Source organism: Panthera tigris, chromosome D2, assembly GCF_018350195.1.
Source record: "Panthera tigris isolate Pti1 chromosome D2, P.tigris_Pti1_mat1.1, whole genome shotgun sequence".
NCBI lineage: Eukaryota > Metazoa > Chordata > Mammalia > Carnivora > Felidae > Panthera > Panthera tigris.
The window spans coordinates 38989850-39016325 of NC_056670.1; the positions used below are offsets into that span (position 1 = coordinate 38989850).

General features: G+C 51.4%; 1 protein-coding gene across 1 annotated transcript; it reads left to right on the top strand.

The window, feature by feature from the left end:
* Positions 1-612: 612 nt before the first annotated feature.
* SFTPD (surfactant protein D) lies at positions 613-12615 on the top strand. The gene is made up of 8 exons (XM_007095610.3): positions 613-707; positions 2995-3196; positions 7811-7927; positions 8201-8317; positions 8625-8741; positions 9022-9138; positions 9751-9834; positions 12068-12615. The coding sequence occupies exons 2-8, from the start codon at positions 2998-3000 to the stop codon at positions 12442-12444; spliced, it is 1128 nt and encodes a 375-aa protein (XP_007095672.1). The 5' UTR covers positions 613-707; positions 2995-2997; the 3' UTR covers positions 12445-12615.
* The last annotated feature ends 13861 nt before the right edge of the window (positions 12616-26476 follow it).

Sequence of the window (26476 nt, forward strand, 5' to 3'; positions counted from 1 at the left end):
AGTCCAAACTGGTCACCTGAGCAATGCACAGGGCAAGCTCCAGCCAAGAAGGTGGGAGATAAGGTCAAGGAAGTTAAGGGAAGGCCATCCCCTAAAAGACAAGTGGGGGTGTCTCCAAGATCTAAAGTAGGAAGCAAAAGAGTGACCCTGCAAGAGTGGCCCCACAGGCTGCAGCCTCCACAGCCCCTCTACTTGCCCCACCCCTGCCCGGATATGCCAAGGAACTGCCAGCTCTTTCCCAATATCTGGGCAGTAAAGTTGAGGTGAAGGAGGAAGAGAAGGGGGCACAGCAGGTCCTGGATCTTGGAATCTGCAGACGCGGGGCGCATTGACAATAGACGTAGATCATTGTGCCGCTTGCCGGTCTTCTCTGGAGCTCAGATTTTCGGACATCTGTAAAATACAGACACGAATAATGCCATTTAACTCACAGGGCTCTAGGGAGGTACAGGTGAGATCACGGACTGAGAGTGCCGTATAACATTTAAGGTGATATGTGTGCAGTGTTATGAATATCAGTGGCAGGTTTCCAGAACCCAAGTGGGGTGAGAGTGAGTCAACAAGGAAGAAATGGCCCCACTTCTTGAAAAGAGCTCTTCAAAGACCAGGGCTGGGCAGCTCAGGTGACAGGGCAGGCATAAATAGCCAGTGCCTGCCAAGGAAAGGCTAATTTGCCTGGAGATCCTGGAGTCCGAGAGGCAGCATCTGTGAGTCTCTATCCTTGCCTTCATTTTGTCTTTTTTTTCAATGCCCGATGAATATCTCTCTGCCCATATGGCTGGTTTATCCAACTGGTGCTGTGGAGGCAGGGTCTGGTCTGTTCTGGTCTAGGAAGTGTGAAAGGTGGGGGACGGGGTGAGGCGATGAGGAGTGCTCTTTCGCCCCTCACTGCTCCCTATGCTCAGTGGGAGATTTGCTCTCTGGGCTGTGGAGGGCGGTCAGTTGGATGATACCCACCCAGATGCCAGATGCCATTGTCTGGAAGCCCCAGGGGAACAGGCAATTTCAACTTCTCTCTTGTTCCCCTCCATTCCTGATCTATTTATTAAAATTTTTTTTAACGTTTTATTTATTTTTGAGACAGAGAGAGACAGAGCATGAACGGGGAGGGGCAGAGAGAGAGGGAGACACAGAATCGGAAGCAGGCTCCAGGCTCCGAGCCATCAGCCCAGAGCCCGACGCGGGGCTCGAACTCACGGACCGCGAGATCGTGACCTGAGCCGAAGTCGGACGTTTAACCGACTGAGCCACCCAGGCGCCCCAATTCCTGATCTATTTAGAAAGGAGGGTGGTAGAGGAGAAACAGACCAGGTCTCCACAGGCCTGCCTTTTAAGCCCATCCGGGTACCAACTGCCTGTAGGACGTGGACATTCATGCTTCTCCCTTAGCCTCACATCTTTACTTTAAAAAAGAGACTGGGCTAAGTCACTAATTTTCCATCCATTTTTCAGAGGAGTCATTTTTTTTTTTTCTCAATAAAATCTGAATCAGAAAGCTTGGCACGGACACGGTGGGCCGAGGGGGCTGCAGCTCTGCCCACTCCCTCCATAGCCCCAGCTAAGATGCCGCGTCTGAATCGTGGGTCTGAAAACCTGTGAGTCACCTCTCTTCACGGCCCCTTCCGGCTACAGTGGGTGCTGGTGCCTTGAGCTGCTGGGCAGAATGTCGATTGGTTTTCATTCTTCCTCCGATTCGGGGCGCAGAGCCCCAGAGGTGCTGTAGCTGCGGACCAGGGGACAATGCCCTCGTTCTGGCCTGGGTCCTTCAGTGCTCATGACTGAGCCTCTGCCGCAATAAGGGAGCTCACCTGGGTGTTTCTAGAGATTCCCAGGAAACCCAGGCAAGTGGCGAATTCACAACTGAAAGAGGCTCCTGCAAAATAGGGATCGTCCAGCCCAGGGTCACGAGCAACCTGGAGAAGGCACTTCTCTGGCCATGAAAGCCCCTGCCCTGCCACCACCTCAGCCTGCCTGGTGACCCCCTTCTCCTTTGCACGTGTCCCCCAGGCTTTGTTCCTAGCCTCTGCAACTCCCACAAGCTCTTCCCATGCTCATAACCTTACCGTTTTTCTCTGAGAGAGGAAAGAAGTCCAAGAGTGGAGGTGACCGAGGCCCTGTACCTGCCCCGGTCTCACTTAGTCCCTAAGTCCTAATCAGATGGTGCCTGGACGCCCTATTGGACATCTGCTCTCCCTATCCCGAACTAGCCTTCCCTTGACTGAACCCACCTCACGTGGCCCTTTCCTCCATGAGGCCTTTCTCTCAAGTTCTTTTAGGTGGTCAGAGCAGAATGCTGCATGCCCCAGGGGCTCTCCAGCTGCTAAGTTAGCTTCCCTGAGAACTTTCACTTGGGTTCTGTGTGTGAATTTCCTCATGGAGATGGTGTCCAGTTCAGGGATGGCAAATCGCTTGGAAAACACGCAACCACACACCCAGCCTGTGCTCAGGACAGACATCACTAAGCGTTCAGGATCCTAGTTCCTTTCCAGAACCGCACTGCAGACACCAAGAGTGTTGGTCCATCCAAGGCAGCAAGTGAGAGGAAAGGGGGTTGCCCTGTCAGAGCTAAGCCAACCACCTTGACGGTATAGACAGGGAGCTGGAGGTCCAAAGACGGGAAAGGTCCTTCCCGGAAGCACCCAGTGAATCCTTCCTGATGTGACATGTGGCCTCAGTGAGGATTTCTACATCCTACCCCTGTGTCGACGGCAGTCCCCAAGGGAAGTCACAAGAAAGGACAACACGGGCATCTGAGAATAGGTGGATTCTCCTGTGAACTTATAGTTGAGTTCCAGCTGGGTAACTCATGCTTTCCCAGACCAGACCATATGCCCACCTGGTCCCTAAACTGCTTTGGGAGACTTGCTTCTCTCAGCCCCATGGAGGGAGGGCAGGTGGGGAGGTGCTTCTCCTGACCTTCAGGAGCTGGGCCAAGCCCTAACCCATGTCCTGGGACCAAGAGCATGTCCTTTCTCGTTCTGTTCACCTGCCTAGGCCATGCTTCTCATCCCTCTCTCCGTGCTGATGCTGTTCACACAGCCCCTGAGGTCACTGGGAACAGAAATGAAGACCTATTTCCAGAGAACAGCTGCCAGCGCCTGCACCTTGGTCATGTGTAGCCCCATGGAGAACGGCCTGCCTGGTCGCGATGGACGGGATGGGAGAGAGGGCCCCCGGGGCGAGAAGGGGGATCCAGGTAGAGCTGGGACCACTGGCTTGTCCTAGTGGAAAGGGGTGGGCATTGGAATTGTAACCAACCCAGAAGTACTGGGATGTTCTGCTACGGAAGGCTCAGAGGTGGACTTCTTCTTCCTGAGCGGATGGGTTTCCCCTAGATGTTTGGTCCATCTGAAACACTGCCTTACCGATTGGAAAATGACTGCTGCTCTGAGCCCCCAGGTGCCTCCCTCCATTGCCAGCTGACTTGTCTCCTTCTTTGGCACCTTCTCCTTCCTCCCACTCCAAAAATGAGGAAATGGTGGGTAAATCGAATCTGTGGCTCTCCAGAACCCTGCTCCAGGACTTAACAGTTGGTCACCTGGATTAAATAGGGTCGGTGCAGGGTGTCAAATATTTTCAGTATCATATGCCTTGACTCATATGTGGAATTTGAGAAACACAACAGATGAACACAGGAGAAGGAAAGGAAAAATAAGATAAAAACTGAGAGGGAGGCAAACCACAAGAGACTCTTGAATACAAAGAAGAAACTGAGGGTTGCTGGAGGGGAGGTGTGTGGAGGGATGGGTTAAATGGGTGACGGGCATTAAGGAAGGTACTTGTTGGGATGAGCACTGGGGGTTCTACATAACAGATGAATTATTGGGTTCTGCTCCCCAAGCCCAGACTCCACTGTATGTTAAGTAACTTGAATTCAAATTTTAAAATATATATTTTTTTCAATAGTCATGAAGGACGGGAAAGAATGAGGTTCTGTGACCCCATACTCAGATCTGATCACAAGGATCTGTCCTAATACATTACAGAGAGAGTGAAAGGGAGCTCACATTCCTGTGTCCAGCCTTGTGCTTGGGCGTTCACTGAGTAATTCATTTAATCCTACCAGAAGTCTTACAGGGAACATATGAATCTCATTTGACAGGTAAGAAAATTGTGACACGGAGAGGCTAAATGACACCCAGTCTGGAGGGGAAAGGACACGAGCTTCTGCATCAGACAGATCTGTGCTTGACTACCAGTTCCATTTCTACAGCAGGGACCCACCCTGGGACAAGCCAGTGCCCCTGAGTCTCAGTTTGCTCATCTATAAATGGGAATAATATCTACTACATAGTGACAAATAACGGAGCCAAGGCTTTCTTTTTTGTCAGGTTGTTAGGATAAAGTTACATCTTTCTGCTGGACCAATTGGGTGAATTCTCGTGAGGTTTCCACAGGTACTGATTATTTAAGGGAATCATCTGGGAAGTACTGTCCCGTAGGGGAGGATCTGGGTCCAGTGGCAAGGAGTCAGAATTCAGTGAGCCAGCATCTAGGACAAGGGACCCCCAGGTTCTGGGCTAGGGCTATGGAGCTATCAACCGTGGTCTTTATCTTTTGGGAGTTGGCATTTTGGTTGGGGAGGAAGGAAACTAACAACATTTAAGTTGGAAAGAATAGGTAGCATCCCCAGGCTTTGTAGGATAAGGGACAAGTGAGTACCTATCTGTCCTTTACAGACAGAAAGTGGCTACCGACATGAATGGCCCGGGACTCAGGGAAGGCCCCTGGAAGTGAACTCGGAAGGCGTATTCAAGGTGTCAGCATCTTGGAGAATCCTCGCTCTCTCTAGCTCTCAAAGGGGCCCTGAACTGAATCCTGGGGGGCCCTTTCCTATGGTCACACTGTGAGCCTAAGCATAGAGTGTGGCTGAGACCTCCCTCTCTTCTGCAGGTGGTTCGCCCCATGCACATTCCAAGCCCGGCCTTGGGTTGGTGCTTGGAGAGAGAACCATGCACAGATGGGCCAGGGGACCAGGCTGCACTCTGGCTCCTGAATTGCAGGCATGTTAGTCACTCAACCATTATGGGTCTGAGAATTTCCTACCGAGCTTGGAGCATCTCAAAATCCTGACCCATGTAAGTCTGACTGGGGCCAGAGTCTGCCCTTGTGACAATGTCCCCTGCAGATTTTGATGCACAGGGTTCCAAGAACCTGCTGTAAGGACAAGATAAGCCTGAGAGAAGAGAGCCTTGAGCAGAGGTAGGCGGTGGAGAGGGCTCAATGCGGTAATGCCTCAGGTGTATCATGGAGGTCCAGTAAGACCCCACACTGCTTTGCAGCCTGTATTTCCAGGGACAGTCCTCTTATTCCTCAGCATCTCCAAGATTCCAGAAGGATTTAGTGTATATAGGCATGTATCTCCCGGAGTAAAACCACACACCCCTCAGCAGCTCACAAGGACACTCTTCACCCTTGCATACTCCTCTGACCTCACCTCTTCTGGCCACACTGGCTCCTTGCTGGTCCCTAACCACATCCAGCCCCCTGCCACCCCAGGGCCCTATCACTGCTCTTCCCATAGCTGTCCCTGTGGGTCACTCCTCGGCTCCTTCACGGCCTTACTTACAGACCACCTTCTCCACGAGTCTGTCCCTGACCACCCTACTTGGAAGACACTACCCCTGCCTTCTGACACTCTCTGTGCTATATTTTTCCTCAATGGCACTTATTCTGCTCTAATAAACCGTATGTTGTACATTTTGATTTTTATGATCTGTCTCTGTGCAGTTGGGTTTCAGCCCCAAGAGAAAGAGGGATCTGATGTTGTGTCTGCTTTTTTCACTGTTGTGTCCCCGCATTGCCGATGGTGTCTTGTGCACAGTAGAAGTTTCGAGTGAGTACTTGTGGAATGAGTGGCTGTAAGATGTAAGGAAAGGAGGAATTTAGTGCAGTTCAGACTGGCCAGACCGCGGGTCCACAAAGCTTCACTTCAGGTGGCGTTAAGGCACAGGGCTGGCCTTTGGGGGACACTGGGATGCAAAATTAGTGCTTTGGGAGGCATGGGTGCTTGCTGTTGAAGAGGGAGTCCCTTCATGGTCTCCAGGACTTCTACACCATGGATGGGAGACCTCTAACACTCTTTCTACCGGCTGCCATCCCAGCCAGGGTGGAGCCCAAGGGGACCTCAGCCTAGGGATAGGACATCTCTGCCCAGCATGGTGCCCTATTGGATATGGGGTGAGGGGCCCATCCTGTAACCCTCCATGCTTCCATTTCATTCCTGGTGAGGATCATAACTAGAGGCAGGATACAATGCCCAGCACAGAGCCTCTCAGTCACCCATCACAGGCACCCACCCCCACCACCAGCACAGTGTTACCCAGGCAGGCCTGGCCCCTCCTGGAGCACAAGTCTCCAAGCCTGACATGTCCTCTTCCCTCTGCGAGTCTCTCTAAATCCTCCTGACCCTGAAGTCCCATTTGCTCCCTCAGGAAGACAGCTCTGGCCATATGTGTGTGTACTGGGGTGGGGTGATGATGTGGTAGGACAAGGGGCATCTTGCGAATCTTCTTCCTCACTCATTACTTGTGCCTCACCGTTTAAAATCCTATTGCAAATCTCTTGCAGACCGGGTTCTGGTGCTAACATTTGCATCTTGCCCGGTTATATTCCACAGATGGTTTCTCAGTGAACAGATGAGTGAATGAACAAGTCAGCGGCACCTGTCAGGTGTCATTCTTTCTCTTTTTGCACATGAATGTTCATAACAGCTTTATTCCCAACAGCCCAGAGATGGGAAGAGCCCAGGTGTCCATCAACTGATGAGTGGATGAACAAGACAGGTTCTGTCCACACAGTGGAATACTACTCAGCCACACAAAGGAATGAAACCCTGAGACACACTGCCAAGTGGATGGACCTCAAAAATGTCACTCTGAGTTAAAACAGCCAGACATAAATGGTCATCTATTGTCTGATTCCATTTATATGAAATGTCCAAAATAGGAAATAGAGACAGAAAGCAGAGTAGTGCTATCAAGAGGCTGGGGAAAGGGGAGGTTGGGGGTGATGGCTTAGTGGCTATGGGTTTTTTTTTGGGTGACGAAGTGATTTTGAACTAAATACAGGAGGTAATTGCACACCACTGTGGACGTGCTAACTGCCAATCAATGGTATACTTTACAACAGGCTAATGTTATATTACATGAATTTCACCTCAGTAAAAACACAAAAAACAAAAAACAACAACAACAACAAAAAGAATAACCAAATGTACAGAACTGAGTGTAAAACTCTATTTTTAATTTTTTGAGGACCCTTCATTCTGTTTTCCACAGTGGCTGCACCGATTTACGTTCCCATCAATAGCGCATGAGGGGTTCCCTTTTCTCCACATCCTAATCAACACTTGTTATCTCTTGTCTTTTTGCTAATAACCATTCTAACAGGGGTAAGGTGACATCTCATCGTGGTCTCGATCTGCATTTCCCTGATGATCGGTGCCAGGTGTCATTTCTGACATAAACTCTGGTTCTGGGAAGGGGAGAACAAGGAGTCCATGATCAAGGCTAAATGCTGACAGACTGCCTGCTGTATATACCGTGGTCTTGGGGCAGGGGGAGGTGCCCTGTGTGGAAAGTCAGATGGGTCTTGGCTTGAGTTCACAGCCAGCTCCAGCAAGCCTGTTTTCTCACCTGTAAAATAGGGGTGTGGACACCCATTTCCTGGACCACCACTGTACCAAGGAGTGTGGAAGTGGGACGTCTACACCCTGTAGAACCCTGAAGGAATGCAAGGGGCCTGACCGTGCACGCAGCTGGCTCGTCTCTGGGCCTAAGGTTTGTGCCCATTTCTTCTGCTGCTACAGGTTCGCCAGGAGCTGTAGGGAGAGCGGGGACGCCTGGACCGGCTGGCCCAGTTGGGCCCAAAGGGGAGAATGGCTCTGCTGGAGAGCCCGGACCAAAGGGAGACTCTGGACCATCTGGTGAGCAGCTGGGCATGGAATGCAGATGTCTGCAGGTGGTGCTGCAGCCTCTAGAACATGCCAGTAGATATGCACAGATCCCACCCCAGGAAGAAGGAAGAAGGTTGTTCTGAAGGTGGTACCGGGTTATTGCAGGGGAGACTGAACTCCTGTTGACATCACCTTTTATGACGATGCTGCCTCTCTTGACTTCTATCACTGCTCTCCTCTCTTCGGACGCTCCCACTTCCGGCAGGATTTAGTGTCACTGACCATGCTGGTCCTTTTCCCCAGGACCTCCAGGACCTCGAGGTACGCCTGGTCCAGCTGGCAGAGAGGGTGCCTCAGGGAAGCAGGGAAATGTAGGACCTCAAGGCACACCAGGCCCCAAAGGAGAGGCTGGGCCCAAAGGTAGGTGGTTGGTAGGTGGCCGGTCTGGGAGGGAGAAGGGAGGAATACGGCACAGTCCAGGGTGTGACCCAAGGCCGGCTCGAGTGCCGGGAAATGCCCAGACCATCAGCGCTGGGCAGGCCTTGTCGTGGCCCCTTCTCCCCCACATTCCCACATTGACTGCGTTTTCCTGCTCGCCTCCGCGGAGGAACCCCGGCCAGTAAGCAGCACCTTCTCACCGGTTCTCTCTCCCCTTGGAGCGGAGGGTGAAAAGTCCACTGTGGAACACATTCTCGGCAGCTTTTGCTCCAATTTGTTCCTTCCTCAGGAGATGTGGGTGTGCCTGGCATGCAGGGCTCTGCAGGGCCGAGAGGCCCCCCAGGGGTTAAAGGAGAGAGAGGTGCCCCTGGTGAGCGTGGAGCCACTGGAAATGCTGGGGCAGTGGGTGAGTGACGGAAGGAGCTAGGACGGGGCTCCGGTTCCCTTGTGCATCCCTGATGCTGGTGATGGGCACCCCTCCCCCACCGCCACTCATCAAGTTGGAGCTGGTGTTACTGGGTGTTACATAGGGAAAGTCTATGTCCAAGGAGGGTGCATGGCTGGGTTCGGGGAGCATTCTGTATCGGGGAGGGGGGACCGCAGCCCAGGTGGACAGCCCATGTCTTGGGAGGGTGACAATGCTGGAAAGTGGATACAGAGCTCACCCAGTTCTTCTTTGATCCCAGGGCCTGCTGGAGCCACGGGTCCGCCAGGACCTCCAGGTGCCAAAGGGCCCGCAGGACCGAAGGGGGACAGAGGTGCTCCTGGGGACAAAGGAGCAAAGGGAGAGAGCGGGCTTCCTGGTAAGGCAGCATCTGCTAGATCTGGGAGCCGCCACGGGGTGGGGACAGGGGGAGGGAGGTGGCCTTCTTTATCTCAGGACAGCCTATCTTCGGCCTCATTAACCACAGGGAGCGGGTGGGAAGCAGGAACGCTAGCGGGAAGGAAGGCAGGGGAATGAGGCTCTGGTTTTAGACTCTTACTCACAGGAGGGCAGCCCTGAGCAGCTTTTCCATTCGATCACCAGAGAAAACACAGCTCCCTTCCCAATTCAAAAGATAGCTTTGACTATCAAATAACCCAGTGGACGGGAAGTACTGATGAAAGTATATTCCTGTCCCCCCAAAGAAGGTGCTATGAGATCCCCAGAATTGGGAGTTAAATTTTCACAGGTTCAGTGTCAGTGATGTGCAGGGACCTGCTCCGGGGACAGTTTGTTCATAGAAGTATAGGAAATCTGGGGGCAACAGGGGCTAGTTGTGTTAGTGGATGTGGGCTTGCTAGGGCCTGGTCCCAGCTCCTTATCCCGTCCCCTATATGTGCCTGCAGCTGGGTACCTTTCCCTTAAGGCCCAAGCTCTGAGCTGACCCCAGGCTATGCTGGGCTTGCCTTCACTCGACCTCTCTCTTCTGCAGACATCACTGCTCTGAGGCAGCAGGTGGAGGCCTTACGTGGACAGGTCCGACACCTCCAGAATGCCTTCTCTCAGTATAGGAAAGGTACGTTCCTGGATCCGAATCGAGCCAGGCGCCAAGGCTAGGCCTCCGACTGGGCCTGGGCCTTGGTTTGGAGTTGGCTGGGTCTGGGTCTGGGATTGGAACAGGTTGGGACCATATTTAGAGCCGGATCTGGCTCTGGGGCAGGGTCTGGGGCTGAGAGTAGTGCTGAGACAGAGCAGGCAGCCCTATACTCCAGGATCTGGAAGTAGATGCAAGAGACAGAGAGGAGGGTGTGGCCATATCACCAGTTCAATGGGGGTGATGGAAGCCTGGTGGAGGTTATCAGGCTCCGGGATGCCCCCCCCACCCCCAACATCACAGCCACCTATGACCCGATCAGTGCCCTGAGACCTGTGCAGTTCAACAGACCTTCACTCCTGCCTGCCCTGTGCTGCTCCCTGTGATAGACAGGGGACATCCAACCCAGGATGCATTTCTTACCTCTGTGGGACCCGGCGTGTGAGTGCCCAGATATTGTTTCACAGCCCAGGGCAGCAGAGAATCTGGACACTGTCCTGAGGGCTGGGGCTGGGATGCTGCTCTCGGGGTTCAAGTCTGGTGGGGGCCTAGCCTTGCTATGTGGCCATCAAGTATGTCACCTTGGACATGCCCATGGCTCTGGAAGGGGACTGACCACCTCTAGGCTCCAGCCAGTGCTGGGCTCTCCCTGCACCCTGCTGGGTGTTTAAATCAGGGATTCTTCCTAATCCTGGAATCCTGCAGAGTACCCTGTGCCTTTTGGAATCTCCACCTTGGTCCTTGACTGGCCCTCCTCATCAGCTCTCCCTGACGTCAGCTTTGGGTCTCCATCATTCATCAAATCTCCCTGATCCAAAAAAAGAAGCGATTTCCAAAGGAGTAGATCCTAAAGGGGCCTCACTGGGTAAGACACAGGTTTGGCTCCTAAGTACCAAGTACCTAAGAACCAAGGATGGGAGTTTCAGGTATTGGGTATGTCTCACTCCCTCCACAACAAATTTGCACATGTGTTCACTCACTCCTTTGCACACCGCTGCGAAGTGGAACATGTCCAGAGATGCTGGCCACATGTGTGTACTCAAATACCATCACTCACCCCACACCATGACATACATGAGCACACGCATACGTACACGCACACGTCCAGACGGTAAGTACTCCCATGTACCTCCAGAAGAATACAGGGACGTGTTCATGTATGCACACGTGTGCCCACCCAGATGCATGGAACATAGAAGCCAGTAGCGGCACATGAACTCTTGCACTGACCTTGTCCAGGGCTGCCCCGAGTTCCGTCCGTCCTGAGCCTGTGGAGAATCTGCCCCCGAGCCCTAGTTGAAGCTACTCAGAGAAGGGCAGGGGTTCGGGGTGCACCCTGAGGTCTAACCAGCCCAGTGAGGCCAGGGCACAGCCCTCTCGGCGGCCCTGAAGATTTCCGTGCCTGAGCCCAAAAGCCAAAGGGATGGGGATGGGATGGAAGATTAGACACCTGATATGTCACATAGTTGATGTTTTTATGAAGCGTACCCCCGCTTCGGAAATGAGGAATTAGAAACCCTGAAAAGGGAAGTAACTTTCCTTTTTCCACCTAGGCAGTCATTGCCAGGATGGGGTGGCAATCGGAACACCTGGCTTCCGATTCCCAAACAGGGCTCTCCCAGAATTGATCCCCTCTGCCCCCTGCCACCTCTCAGGTGCCTTCATCCCCTCACCCAGCACCCTGGAGAGGCTGACTGGCTGGGGCCACCCACATGCATCCCGAGGGGCCAACATCGGGCTGCAGTGAGTGCAGAGATTAGCACAGTGAGGCTCTCAGATGCCCCTGCCCCACCCCCAGCACACGCACATCAGAAACTGCCCCAGCCATCACTCACCAAAGTCATTGCAATTCCCACTGACCCCAGCACACAACGTGGGGTGAAACAGAAAGAGCACGTTCCAGCTCTAGCGTCCCAGCAAACAAGGTTCAGTCCTAAACGTACATTTGCCGGGTATGTGACTCCGGGCCCCTTACTTAACCTCTCTGGGTTCTAGTGTCCTCATCTATAACTACGGACCACAGGAGTTCCTCCCAGGCTGCATTGTGAAGCCAGTGCACTGGAACCAAGTGCCTCAGTTTTGTCCTATCGGGTGCCCTGATATCCCACATGGATGCTGGGCGGGGCGGGTGGGGGCTGTCGCACAAAGGTCACAGAGCCCCGGAGCTCTGGCCTGGTGCTGCCATAACCCCAACCTGACTGTCCTCTTCTCCTAGTGGAGCTCTTCCCCAATGGCCGAGGTGTCGGGGAGAAGATCTTCAAGACAGGAGGTATTGAAAAGAGTTTTGAGGACGCACAGCAGGTGTGTATACAGGCCGGGGGACAGATGGCCTCCCCACGCTCTGCGGCCGAGAACGACGCCCTGCAGCAGCTGGTCACCGTTGAGAACAAGGCTGCTTTCCTGAGTATAACCGACATCAAGACGGAAGGCAAGTTCATCTACCCCACCGGGGAGCCCCTGGTCTATTCCAACTGGGCCCCAGGGGAGCCCAACAACAATGGCGGCGCAGAGAACTGTGTGGAGATCTTTACCAATGGCAAGTGGAACGACAAGGCCTGCGGAGAGCAGCGCCTGGTGGTCTGCGAGTTCTGAGCCACCAGGGTGGGGGGCCGTGCTCCACCCGGGAGCCTGGCCAGCGAGTGGGGGCCTGGCCAACGAGTGGGGGCCCAGACCTGTGTGCTGCCGATGCCCCAATAAAATGGCGCCGCCTCTGCTGGCCAGGGCTTCTCCACAGAGCAGTCGGGGAGGTCCCTGCGGAAAGCCTCTCTCAGAGTCAAATGGCTTCACACGTGGGAGACTTGTCAGAGGAAGAAGGGGCCAGCTGCTTTCCCAGTCGCAAGGGATAAACTTGGGTCCCCAAGACCTCCCCGTTGCAAAATCGGGTGGCTCCCTCTAGGCCCCTCCCCCTCCCTCCTCCTCTCCCTTCCCCCCTCCTCCCTTTCCCCAACTGTCAGCCATGTTTGACCAGCTGACCAACCCCGGACCTTCACTCTTCCTCCTCTGGGCTTCCAGGGCAGCACTCTTGCTTGCCTTGGTCTCACCCAACTAGCTACCTCTTTTCCTCCTCCCTCCTCCCACTTGACCACTTAATGGTGCAGGGCTGGCCTCTGCTCTCCATTCTCTTCAGGCCGGACTCTCACTCCAAGTGGAGCTCGTTCTGTCCAAGGCTTCGAATTCCTTCTCCTGACAGCTCCCCCATGCACATCCCTCTTCCGGACCCCTCCCTGAACTCCAGGCTCCTCTAGCCAAACGCAAGCTGGAGGCCCTGGGCTGACAGGCCTCAGTGGCTGCCTCTGGCTTCAAGCCCGGGGCTGGGGAAGCAGCAGTGGGATGGACGCCTGGCAGGGAGCATCTGCCTCCCCTGGCTGCCCAGCCTTATGCCCAGTAGACTGGTCCTCATCCTTGCACGGCCCAGGATCTCAATCTCTCTCTCTCTCTGTCATACGACCACCTCTTGGTTCACAGGAGGGAGTTCCATCCGCACCACCTAGTTCCATCTGAGGTCTCAGGCATGGAGGGTGTCCAGCCATGCTCACATTTATCCCCAACCCTCCTCTTGCCTGGCGGTTGCAGGAATGTCCTTTCCCTGCTTTGCACCAGAGGTAATCCAGTCAGAGCCTCCTCATTTTGCAGACGTGAAAATCAGGACACAGAGTGAGCAGGGACTTACACATGGGCACAGTCAGTAGCAATGCTACAGCCCGGTCATGACAAAGGACACTGACCTCAAAGCTTATACTTTTGGCCTGTACATTTTTAGGTCGAAGCTTAGTTTGATTTTTCTGACACAGTAACGGCAAAAAAATTTTTTTTGTTATTTTCGTTGTTTTAATGTTTGTTTATTGATTTTGAGAGAGAGAGAATGAGAACGGGGGAGGGGCAGAGAGAGGAGAGAGAGAGAGAGAGAATCGCAAGCAGCCTCTGCACTGTCAGCAGAGCCCAACTTGGGGCTCCATCCCACGAACCACGAGATCACGACCTGAGCCTGTATCGAGAGTCGGACGCTTAAGCGACTGGGCCACCCAGGTGCCCCTTCTTTTCTTTTCTTTTTTTTTTAATGAAGTATTTATTTTAATTCCAATTAGTTAACGTGCAGTGTTATATTAGTTTCAGGTATATAGTATAGTAAGTAATTTAACAGTTCCATACATCACCCCGTGCTCATCGTGACAGGTACCGTAAAAACGTGTAAAGAAACTGGAATGACATCTGGGGTGGAGCACAGGCTCCTAGGGGAGGGCAGCAGACGCCCCTCCCTACACAGGAAGCCAACCACTCTCTCCCTTGTTTCTGGGACCATGAGATCTGCCCTGACTGGCCCTTCCTGAATGGATCCCCCAGTCCTCTGCCCACCACCCCCGCAGCCTCATCTGGTAGATAGGACAGGATGCCTAAAAACAAAAGCAGGCGGGTCAGGCTCTCTGCCAAGATCTTTCTCCCCCACTCCTGGCGGCTTCTGCGATACGTCAGTTCCACAGGAAGGCCACACCGGACACACTCACCGAGGGAGCTTAGAAAGGCCTTTTATTAATTATTCTTATTATTACTATGATTGCAAATAAGAACAACTGGATCCAGCTTCAGCGAAGGAGAAGCATTTTTTTCTTGTTGTTTATTTTTTTGAAAAATGTTTATTTTATTTGGGGGGAGAGTGCAAGCAGGGGAGGGGGACAGAGGATCTGAGGCAGGCTCTGCACTGACAGCAGTGAGCCCGGTGTGGGGCTCGAACTCACACACCATGAGATCATGACCTGAGCCGAAGTCGGATGCTGAACCGACTGAGCCATCCAGGCGCTCCAGAAGTATTTTTTCTAAGAACAGAGAGCTCTAAATTGGCCCAGGGAGGATGGGGAAGGGGGTTCGGGGGGAGCGCAGGCAACATCGAGCCGTCTCCTTGGCTTCTACCCCTCTCTGCATCCTTGCTTCGTCCTCCTTTACACACCAGCTTCCTCTTCTTCCCAGTCTCTTGACTGCCCAAGCGTGGGGAAACGTGTGTCACACAAATCGCCACACGGAGATTAGAAACCCTTGCTTGATATCAGTTCAAAACTCCTATAAAAATGAGTCTGTCTCAGATGCCCACCTCCAGTCCAATGACCTAATCCCGGAAGGTGGGACCGCACAGGGCAATATGGCCCCCGGGATCCATGCAAGGTCACCGTGGTGTGGGCAGACCTTCTAAAAGTAATCACTACCCATCCCAACACTTAAGCCCAGCCTGTTTCTTGACAAGAGGGAAGGAAAGAAGAGTGCAAAACTATGTGACTCAGTAGGAAGGAGGGAAATCTCCTGTGGTGTTGAAGGCCGGGGATGCTGAGACCCCACACCCTATGGGAGGAGGCTTCAGATCCACTGTGGGGCTGCGGGGGTCTGGTTTGCTCTCCAGCACAGAGAACAAATACGGAGGTCCAGCTGGGCTCTATATGCACCGCTTGACTAAGGCAGAGAACTGAGGCAAGTTTTTCAGAAAATTCAAGCCCTAACCCATGCCTGAGCATAGAGGCCTCCCTTGCACCTACATCATGGGCAAAGGTCAACACAGCCATGGGCAAAGGTCAACCATTCTCGGCCTCGTCCCAACCGTAGTAGCCATGGTCCCTGGCTTGGTAGCCTAGGTGCCAAGTAAAGCCAGGGCTGTGTGACTCTTAACGCTCTCATATGTTGTGACCCTCCCAATGCCAGGTCGCATCATGGGAGCAGGCTGGGCCCTTCCATGTGTGGAGAGGGGACAACCATACATTTTCTTAGGGAAGCCCCTGTTCGGTTTGATAGAAGATTCTCAGGTTACCGCCTGGTTCTCAACCCTCCTGTCACCAAACCAGCCCCCATCCCCCAACGGCCAGGCAGTGGGGAGCCCTCTGCTGTTTGCCTTTCCAGGATCCTATCTTTGTTCAGAATCCCCTTGATATAAAACCCTGACAGTGAAGTTGTTTAAGTTCAGGGCATTCTCCATCACTCTTACCTTCTGGATGTCCTCAACCCAAGGTGAATGGTGTGCTGGACTTTTCAAGTTGCCTCTGCCTTCGACACAAGAGCAGAGAAACCAGGTATCTATTAGGAGGAGTAAAATACGAATTTATAGGTCAAATATTTGTCCAGGCACTGGGTACAGAGGTGGAGATGGCTGCTTATGCCCTCAGAGACGCTGCAGCCCTGCACATCCGTGACATCAGAGATAAGCTGTAGAATTGTGTCCCAGCAACAGGCCATCGAGATGCTCTATAAGTAGATTAAGAATGAATAGGCAATAATAACACCCGTGAACCAGGGCAATAGGGAGCCGTCTTCTGTGCAGTCCCCAGGCTACTCAGACACTCATCGTTCAGGCAAGTTGTCTGCGATTCTTAGGCCTGTCAATGACTACTAGCAGGTATTTTGTGGTAGATTTTACTGTTTTTCACCAATATTTCGATACAAGAGGCTCTATGAAGGCAGGCCTGTGACATGCGTCACTTCTGGGTAGACACAGATGAGGACCGGTGTCCATTTCCCAAATGGCCTCCCTTCTGCTGCCGCCATGATCACAGAAGCATTGGCGGATGTAAAGTCGTGCAACCCAGCATTCTGGAAGCCTGAGCAAATGCACAGAGAACAACTATCCTTGTTGACCCAAGGGGATCACTTGGATCCACTTGGACTCTGAGTGAGATTTGGGGGTTGTTACTGCAGCGCTCGTCGCCCACCCTTATCCATGACACTTTGACTATTAACCTCCTTGCCCCCCATTTACTTAAGCAGTGTGGTCTCTCTCAGACTGCCTGGCTTGAACGACTCTGAGCCACAGAGGGACTCGTGAGGGCCCTGCCTGAGCAAAATCGTACTTTTCATATATTTTAGTACCTTGACACAATGAACGGAGTAAGTAAATGAAAGAGTTGAGTGAATGAAATCCTTAATTCCTACTTGTAAGTCTGTTTGTAGGGCTGAATAAAGTGTTTTCAGGATGTTTCCAGGCCCTTTGATCTGAGGAAATAGTGTTGTGCCTTCACCACCAGCCTTTCTGCCCTTTTATGATTTCCCAGAACATGGCATTTTGGGTGTGAGTGACTGGGCCCAGGCCAGGGCCGGAAGGTCAGGTGGAAACCTCAGGCCAAGCAAAGGTACTCTGTGACCGGAGGGCTGGGTCAACACAAGAAGAGGAGGAAACACCTGAGCTGGGTTTTGAGCAAGCCCGATGCCTGGCCGCCCACATGCCTGACCTCCCGCCCACTCACCCAGAGAGATGTGAGTTTTCCAAAGACGCGATCCCAAGACTTTTGAGGAGCTCATCAAGTGATTCCCAGGCTGTTAGGAAAGTATAAACATTCTAGAACAGTGAGAAAAATTACTTTTAAAAATAATGAGAATGGACCTGGTCATCTTATGTCAAAGGGTGTTGTATAGCTAAGCTAATTTGTATAATACTGACACAGGGATAGACACAACAATGTAATAACCCACAAAGTCCAAACCCAGGTCCGAGGATGCACATGTATACGAGTATTTCATCTATGCATGATAAAAATAGAAGACCGAAATAGTAGGAAAATAGTGACGCTCAATGAATAATGCTGAGTTAGATGGTTTAACACTTAGATGAAAAATAAAATCAGATTCTTTTAGTTACATATAAAATCAAAACCAGAAAAAAATGCAAGCGATGATTTATATAGTCTTAGAGGGGACAAGAGCTACCTAAGAATGACGTCAGAGGGGCACCTGGGTGGCTCAGTCCGTTGGGCATCCGACTCTTGATTTAGGCTCAGGTCATGATCCCAGGGTCATGGGATTGAGCCCCGTGTTGGGCTCTGTGCTGAGTGTGGAGACTGCTTAAGATTCTGCCTCTCTCCCTTTGCCCCACTCCCCTGTTTATGTGCTCTCTTTCTCTCTAAAATTAAAATTGAGGGGCGCCTGGGTGGCTGTCAGTTAAGCGTCCGACTTCAGCTCAGGTCACGATCTCGCGGTCCGTGGGTTCGAGCCCCGCGTCGGGCTCTGGGCTGATGGCTCAGAGCCTGGAGCCTGCTTCGGATTCTGTGTCTCCCTCTCTCTCTGACCCTCCCCCGTTCATGCTCTGTCTCTCTCTGTCTCAAAAATAAATAAACGTTAAAAAAAAATTTTTTTTTAATAAAATTAAAATTGAAAAAGAAGAATGATGTCAGAAAAGAAAGCCCAAAACAATAATTTTGATACATCAGACCACACAAAAAATTACATAAAACTTTTCTGCCAAAAAGTCAAACCCAACATACATGAAAATTAAAAATGTTGATTTATTTGCAAAGCGCATAATAGGAAAAACAATAAGAAACTGATGAGTAAGTAGGAAAAAAATGGGATAAGAATGAGAAGCAAAAATCCAGTAAAGAAGGAATACTGATGCCCAATGGTATTGAAATGTCCAATAGTATTAAAATGCACAATCTTAGTAGTAATTAAAACAACTAAATTCAACAACAGTAAGTGCCCAAAAATCTATGAACTAGAATTAAAGCTATATTCAAAGGACAATATACTTCACTTTCATTATTTAAAAAAATTTTTTAAAGCACGAACTGAAAATAATTGAACTAAGTGTTCATCTTTTTATTTTTATTTAAAAAAATTTTTTTAATGTTTATTTTTGAGACAGAGAGAGAGACAGGCAGAGTGTGAGCAGGGGAGGGGCAGAGAGAGAAGGGGACACAGAATCTGAAACAGGCTCCGGGCTCCAAGCTGTCAGCACAGAGCCCGATGTGGGGCTCGAACTCAAGAACTGTGAGAGCATGACCTGAGCCAAAGTTGGACGTTTAACCAACTGAGCCACCCAGGCGCCCCGTAAGTGTTCATCTTTTTAATTTTTTTTTAAAGTTTATTTATTCTTGAGAGATAGAGAGAGAGAGAGCGCAGGCAGGGGAAGGGGGAGAGAGAGGGGGAGACACAGAATCCGAAGCAGGCTCCAGGTTCTGGGCTGACAGCACAGAGCCCAGTGCGGGGCTCGAACTCAGGAACTGCAAGATCATGACCCGTGCCGAAGTCAGACGTTCAACTGAGCCACCCAGGCGCCCCCCAAGGCCATAGGTTCTTACGTGAGCAGGAAGCTGGATGTGTCAGGAGCGCGAGGCAGGGGTGGACGTTTTCGGCACACCGTCTCAGATCCCTTGGTAACAACCGCAGGGCTAAACGGCTTTCAGGGTCTCATCCAGGCCGAGGAGGAGGCAGTTGATTAGTTTTGTCTGCCACCAACATGGGGGAGGAGAGGGGCAGCCTGCGTGCTAATGGTTGCCATTCTTGCCTTAAGAGAACAGCGCTCTGCAGGCCCTGAGGGAGCCCCACATGAAGTCTGCCCCTGAGCCCCATCAGCGAGCCAAGCGAGGGCCCCCCCTGGGACCTCTGCAAGGATCCTGGTGCCTCCATCAGCTGGGCTTCCAGCTTTGGGAGAACAGCATTACCATACAGATTGACAGGCAGCAGGACGGCACTGTCTTCTCTGTCTGAAACCTGCAGGAGGTCCCCCATCGCTGTGTGCTGGGGTGCTCTGCTGGTGCCCAAGGGGCCCCCCCGGGCAGTTTCTCAAGCCTCCTGACTTACAGGTCCTCAGCCTGATTTTGTGGGGTCACCACCAAAATCACAAGTAAACCTCCCTGCTGACAGTGGATGGGGGGGGGGGTAGGCAAATGGGGGAATAAAAAGCCTAGGGCTTGATTCTTTTTTTTTTTTTATGAAAGGAATATTTTGTTTATTTTGTTTTTTATTTTTTAATCTGAAATTTATTGCCACATTGGTTTCCATACAACACCCAGTGCTCATCCCAACAGGTGCCCTCCTCAATGCCCATCACCCACTTGCCCCTCTCCCCCACCCCCCCATCAACCCTCAGTTCGTTCTCAGTTTTTAAGAGTCTCTTGTGGTTTGCCTCCCTCTCTCTCTGTAACTTTTTCCCCCCTTCCCCTCCCCCATGGTCTTCTGTGAAGTTTCTCAGGATCCACAGATGAGTGAAAACATATGGTATCTGTCTTTCTCTCTATGACTTATTTCACTTAGCATAACACTCTCTAGTTCCATCCACGTGGCTACAAAAGGCCATATTTCATTCTTTCTCATTGCCAAGTAGTATTCCTTTATATATGTAAACCACATCTTTATCCATTTGTCAGTTGATGGACATTTAGGCTCCTTCCATAGTTGGCTATTGTTGAAAGTGCTGCTATAAACATTGGGGTACAAGTGCTCCTATGCATTAGCACTCCTGTATCCCTTGGGTAAATTCCTAGCGGTGCTATTACTGGGTCATAGGATAGATCTATTTTTAATTTTTTGAGGAACCTCCACAGTTTTCCAGAGCGGCTGCACCAGTTTGCATTCCCACCAACAGTGCAAGAGGGTTCCCGTTTCTCCACATCCTTGCCAGCATCTATAGTCTCCTGATTTGTTCATTTTAGCCACTCTGACTGGCGTGAGGTGGTTTTGATTTGTATTTCCCTGATGCGGAGTGATGTTGAGCATCTTTTCATGTGCCTGTTGGCCATCTGGATGTCTTCTTTGAATGAAGTGTCTATTCATGAATAGAAGTGTCTATTCACATCCTCTGCCCATTTCTTCACTGGATTGTTTGTTTTTCGGGTGTGGAGTTTGGTGAGTTCTTTGTAGATTTTGGATACTAGCCCTTTGTCCAATATGTCATTTGCTTGATTCTGATTGGACTGGAGAGAGATACCCAGAAAGTCCACAGGGAGCCCCGTGAGAACTCCACAAACCCACCCTCCAAAGGGCTAGCAGTACAGTCTCGTCCTTGATGGGATTCTGAAATTGCCCTGGACTCAGAGATCTGAGATGCAGAGAAGGAGGAGGGTGGGGGTGGTCCCCGGGTCCTGCCTCGAAGAACTCACAGTTAGGTTTGGAAATGAGACAGACGCACAGACAAGGATTAGAGAATTACACTAGTACTAAGGGCTTGCCGGACACCTGTGGTTACCCAGAGGGAGTATGGCCCTCTGGATCCATCTGGATCTGGCCCTAAAGGGTTAGCGGCATTTAGGAAAGGCATTCAAGGTGGGGGTAGCAACCAGGGCAAAAGGGGAGGGAAGGAAAGGAGGAGCGTCCTGAAGTTGCAGGCAAAAGGCTCATGAGGCCCCTGCTCCCAGAACTTACTACACGATTTCTCCATTTCTCCGGGTTTGCTAGCCCCGTCTTGGGGACAGCCAGCAGAGGGCAGCGTGATGCCACAGCCCCGGGGAGCACAAAGCCGCTAAACTGGGCAAGGGAGGCCGTGCCCACATCCACATTCCAAAATAAGTCTGGCCGCTTCTCTCTTGGGTTCAACTTGGAGCTGAGTCAAGTTCCAGAGAAGGGAGTCTGGCCACACATTTGCAGGGAGGACTGAGATTCAGTCATTCATCTGTTCATTCATTCGTTCATTCAACAGCCACTGAATGTGTACGCGGTTTCCAGCCCTTTCACAGGCCCTGGGACTGCAGGGGTGAATGATACGGTATTGCGACAGTCACAGCGGCGGCGAGAAGAAATGTTTGCGTGGTGCTGACTGCAGGCCAGGGCCGCCCTAAAGTGCCTTCCTTGTATCAGGTCATTTATCCCTCACAACAACCCTGTGAGCTGGATACTATTATTATCCCGGTTTCATCAAGAGGAGGACCAAAGGCACAGCATGTATGTGACTTGCCCAGGGTCACATGGCCACAGAGTGGTAGAGCCAGGGTTTGAATCCAGGCCATCTGGATCCAGAGTCTTCCTAATGGCTTTGTTGCACAGATATAACTTGAGCAAGTACATGGCTGAGGTGAGTTCAGTGACTAGGATTGCTAACAAGAAAATAAAAGGGAGGATTGTAATGGTGACGGGGGTTGAGGCAATCTAAGATTCAGTGGTCAGATAAGGACTTAGGCGGAGAGATAGTGGTGACAAATGATCCAAGACCTGGCAGGGGAGGAGGATCATATTAGCATGTAGACAATCTCTGCTGAGTCCTAGGGGCCCCAGCGCATAGCTCAGGGCCACTCGTGGACCATTTTTGTCCGGGACCAAGCACGCCTCAACCAGAGCCCTAGGGACCCCCAGAGCCAATGCTCCTCAGTGAGGGGTGTGCAGAGAGAGGCCTGGACGCAGGCTGGGGGGAGCCCCCTAACAGCTGGATGCTGGGTCTTTCAAGGACTGGGTCTGTTGGCTTCTATTTGATATTCACACACTCGCACAGGCACAAAAATACGTATAAATACCCCAAATCCATGTGCACACAATTCCCCATTCAGAGTCACCTGCCCAGTGCCTCGCCTTCTCTGAGCTCCCTAGAGCTGTTCCAGGCCCAAACCCACTCCCTAAAGTCACACCCTGGAAAGTAAGACCCTGGAAATGCATAGGGAAGGATTGGGGTCAGAAGTTGCTTTTCACTAGTGGGGCATCGATCACTGAAGGAGATCATTTGGACTCTGACAATATGCAGTTAAGCAGGACGTCTGTCACTTCATGAAGGGCCTGCAAGGAATGGAGAATCCCTGGCTTCCTGGCTCCAGGCCTCCGTGCAAAGTTGAGGTACAGGCAGAAAGCGCTGTAGTGATGATACTTCTTGGGCCAGTGAGTTTCATGCAGATCACCTAGGGATCTTGAGAAAATGACAGATGTCTGGAACTTTGATTCACCGGATCCAGAGTGGAGCTGAGATCCCATGATTTTGTCAAGCATTCCAGGCAGTTCCGCTGGTCACTACCCTGAAAAGCTGCACGAAGTGGCACGAACACTCTGTCTTGCAGGACAGGGCACGCTGGACCTTGGGTTGGCGCTGGCCAGCCTAGCCCAAGGCATTGGTTTAGCAAATAAATGGCTACTTGCATCCCACTTCTTTAGAGCACGACCCCTGTGTTTGGCTGGATAGAGCACTGTTCCACAGTTGGGGACACTGTCTCCTCCCCCACACAGGCTGCTACCGGGGTGGGGAGCACTCCTTCCCAAACTCCTTGCCCGGAGCTCCTCCTACCTTTCCAGCACTTCACCAGCCACTCAGGGTCACAGGACAGCATCGCTTTGCAAAATCCACTTCCCAACATCTCCAGGTCAGGCCCCACAGTGACATTCAATCCTTCCTGGTTAATGAGAAAAAGGAACAACAAAAAAAACAAAAAAAAACCCCGATTCCCGGCAGGCTCCAAACCACAGATCAGTTACACAATCATGAGCAAATAACCTTCCAGGTCAGAGGCTGTCTCCATGACATGTGGTCTGACTGACCCCTGGTGCTGGTCGATCTCTGACAGCCACAGAGAAGGGAGGCACGCTGGTCCCAGGCAGGAAGGGGATTTGATGAATGTGAAAGCCCGGTCTTCGGCTGGTACCCCAAGTCCCCAGCTTTGGCTTGGGCGTGGCTAAAAGTGAGAACAGCAGAGCGGTAGAACTCTGAAGAAGGACTGTCCTACAGGCCCTGCAATTCCTGGATCTGGAACTCAGGCTGAAGCCTGGGCCTTGAATGTTGTGAACTTTTGTAGTTGTTTTCATTCTGGCCCAGGAAACAAGTCACAGTTACGTTGGTTGTGTCCAGTCTTCCGCAAGAGACCATTGACTTACAGATGTAATTTAAATTCAAAGTTCCCGTCCTGAAAGCAAGGTGTATTTGTCCTTCTAACTTACTCAGACTGGCTTTCAATGGACTTGAGAGATGGGTGGTAAGTGTTTAGGCTACAATTCCTTTGGACAAAATTGATTGGCAGGTAGCAAAAGCTGAAAACAGTCCTCAGGCCCTATGGCTTTGAGCTCAAAATAGGCCCTGCAGATCTGAACCTCTGTGTAACCTTTGATTCATCCAACTTTCCAGAGGAGAAGCCATTACAGACCAATTTACAGATAGGAAGACTGAGGGCCACTCGATGCATTAGTCAGGGAGCTGACCTCAAACCACAAGCTCCCGGTTTCAAATCCTGAACCTCCCACCCACCAAGCGCCTCTCCTTTAGCCCTAACAGGGCACACAGAGAGTCAGGCCTCTTTCCTCCCCCAGGCGTGACCCCGGGGTCAGGGCCCCGGCTCCCCAGAGGTGTGAATACCAGCTTCGTTTCCAGGAACACTCTGATGTATGACCTTCAGGTTTGTGCTCCTGGCATGAGTCAGCAAAGGAAGATTGCAGCTTGGAGAAGTCTCCCAGTTCCCTGGTCCAAAAAAACCAGCCTGGGAAACGCGATGGCAGAGAACAGACATCAGAACCGACAACAGGGCTCGAGAGGAATATGCTGCCTGAAGCCTGTAAGGTCTGTCCCTCGTGTGAGAGAGATCAACGACTGCGTGCTCCTTAGTAAAAGAGACTGCCTGTCCTCAGCCCTTGAATGAGAGAGACTGTCTGGCGAGTCACTGCAAATCCATAATTTCTCTCTTGTACCAGGTCCTGGGAAGCCTGGAGAATTGCGGTTTCTATCTTTGGACTCTCATGAGAATCCTAGATCTTTTTTTTTTTTTTTTATCAGTGTTTAAACGTTTATATCTTTTTGAGGGAGAGAGGCAGAGAGAGAGGGGAACAGAGGATCCGAGAATCAGGCTCTGTGCTGACAGCAGAGGGCCTGACCAGGGGCTCGAACTGATGGAACCGTGAGATCATGACCTGAGCCAAAGTTGGACGTTCAACCGACTGAGCCACCCAGGTGCCCTGAGAATCCTGTATCTTTAGATAACTCCTCTGAGCTAACTTGCACGGCACCCCGCTGCCAGCTGATGAGGTACAGGGAGCTGGGGCCTCAGTTCTAGATCAAGGGCAGTAGGGCAGCAAGGGGTTACCTTTAGAGAGGAGCTCTGAAGAGACGACCAGTTTCTGGATCAGGGAAGAACAGGCGAGGAAGAATCCTAAACGGGATGGAAGAATCTGAGCTTGTCCTGTAGATTTTTATTGCCTTTCCCTGAACTAAGGAGGCAATCGGTAGACCCTGGAGAACAATCCATGTGAAGTACATGACTATACCTTCTACCACTTTCCAGCTGGACACCACTGGCCTTTATGCACAGTATAAACAAAGGGTAGACACGATCCCCACCCCCTTACGTAAAATAGAAGGAATTACCTAATGGTTACCTGTCCGTTTTCTCATTTTTGTCTCAGCCATGAGAAAATCCGGGTGTGACTTTCATGCCTGCTGATGGGAATTCTCTTGTTTGGAGCTGTTCTATGCGTATCTTCTTTCCTTCTCAAAAGTTTCTGGTCTTTCCTTTTTCTATTTGCCATACCTGTGGTTCCACATGTGCCTCTAAACTGTAAGCACTTCCCGTTCTTTTGGTAAACAGTGTGGATTTGCACTGAAAATAGAGACCTGGTCTGCTCTACACCACGAGAATATTCTTCTCAGTCCCCCAGGTACAGTGTCTGAAGAAGCACCTTACTAAAAATTCAGTGAAGAGCTAATCCTTAGAGGCAAGGACCCAGATCTTGCCACCCTCCCCCTGCCAGTGCCAATGAGGCAGTAAGTCCCCTCCCAGCGATCCCCCCCTGCCCTGATGGTCCTGCTCGCCTGGGAGAGAACCCTACCCTCTATTCACTTCTCAGTGTCCAATCCTCTCATCTATTTGGTAATTCTTTGCTGTACCCGTTCAACAAATACTCATCCAACACTTACTAAATATGAGGTGCTCTCTCTTGGCAATTCAGATACAAAGAAAGCTCATTTTTACATAAATATTTCAGTAGGTTAAAGTGGCCCTTGGTCCGTTCGTGAAATATTTTCTGATCTCATTTTGTGAATGGCATACATTGAAGCTGGAATTCACTTTCCTTCCCCAGTTTGCTGCATGGGCTCCATATAACCTCAGCTCCACCTACCCCGAGGTTGCTGGAAACCAGCCCTGGTCATGAGCAGCGTTGCTGGCCAACAGGGCAACAGAACCCTGCTCAGAGGGAGGTTTTACTTGCTGACTGGGTGCCTCTGCATAATCCGACAGGGTGGCACCCGTGATCTGGATGACACTGCATAGTTTGACAGGGTGTGAAACTCACCTTTGGGGAGTTTTCCTCTTGTCTCCATAATAATGGATGGTGTGGACCCATGTTAAGGCGAGGATGTCACAGAAGGAAGGGGGTGCTGAACATGAAGGGATTGAGACCTGCCCTGTGGAGAGGGACACAGCCTGCCTGGCCATCGCCTCCTCCGTGATGCTGGCATACGTCACAAAGTCAAATCATTGTCCTAAAAGTATGCAGGGAGGGAAGGCTTCCCTTTGTCCTCAAGATCACCCTAGTGATGATAGGGAGGCCACAGCCAGTTGGGCAGAGTGAAGGGACTCCTGGTCTAATCCTTGTTACCAAGGTGGGACACCGCCGGATATTACACTCTGGTGGTGAAAGATTTCCTGGTGCAACTCACGGACAACTAAAAACAGCACCTGGGGCACCTGGGTGGTTCAGTCGGTTGAGCGTCCGACTTCAGCTCAGGTCATGATTTCGCGGTTCGTGGGTTCGAGCCCCGCATCGGGCTCTGTGCTGACACCTCAGAACCTGGAGCCTGCTTCAGATTCTGTGTCTCCCTCTCTCTCTCTCTCTCTCTCAAAAATAAATAAACATTAAAAAATAAAAATAAAAACAGCACCCACGTCAGACAGGGCTGGCCTAGCCATGGGAAGACACGTAGGGCAGGAGAGCTTGGCAACATGCCATAGTGGCAACATGTGGGGGAGAAGGAGCTGGGTCTCCC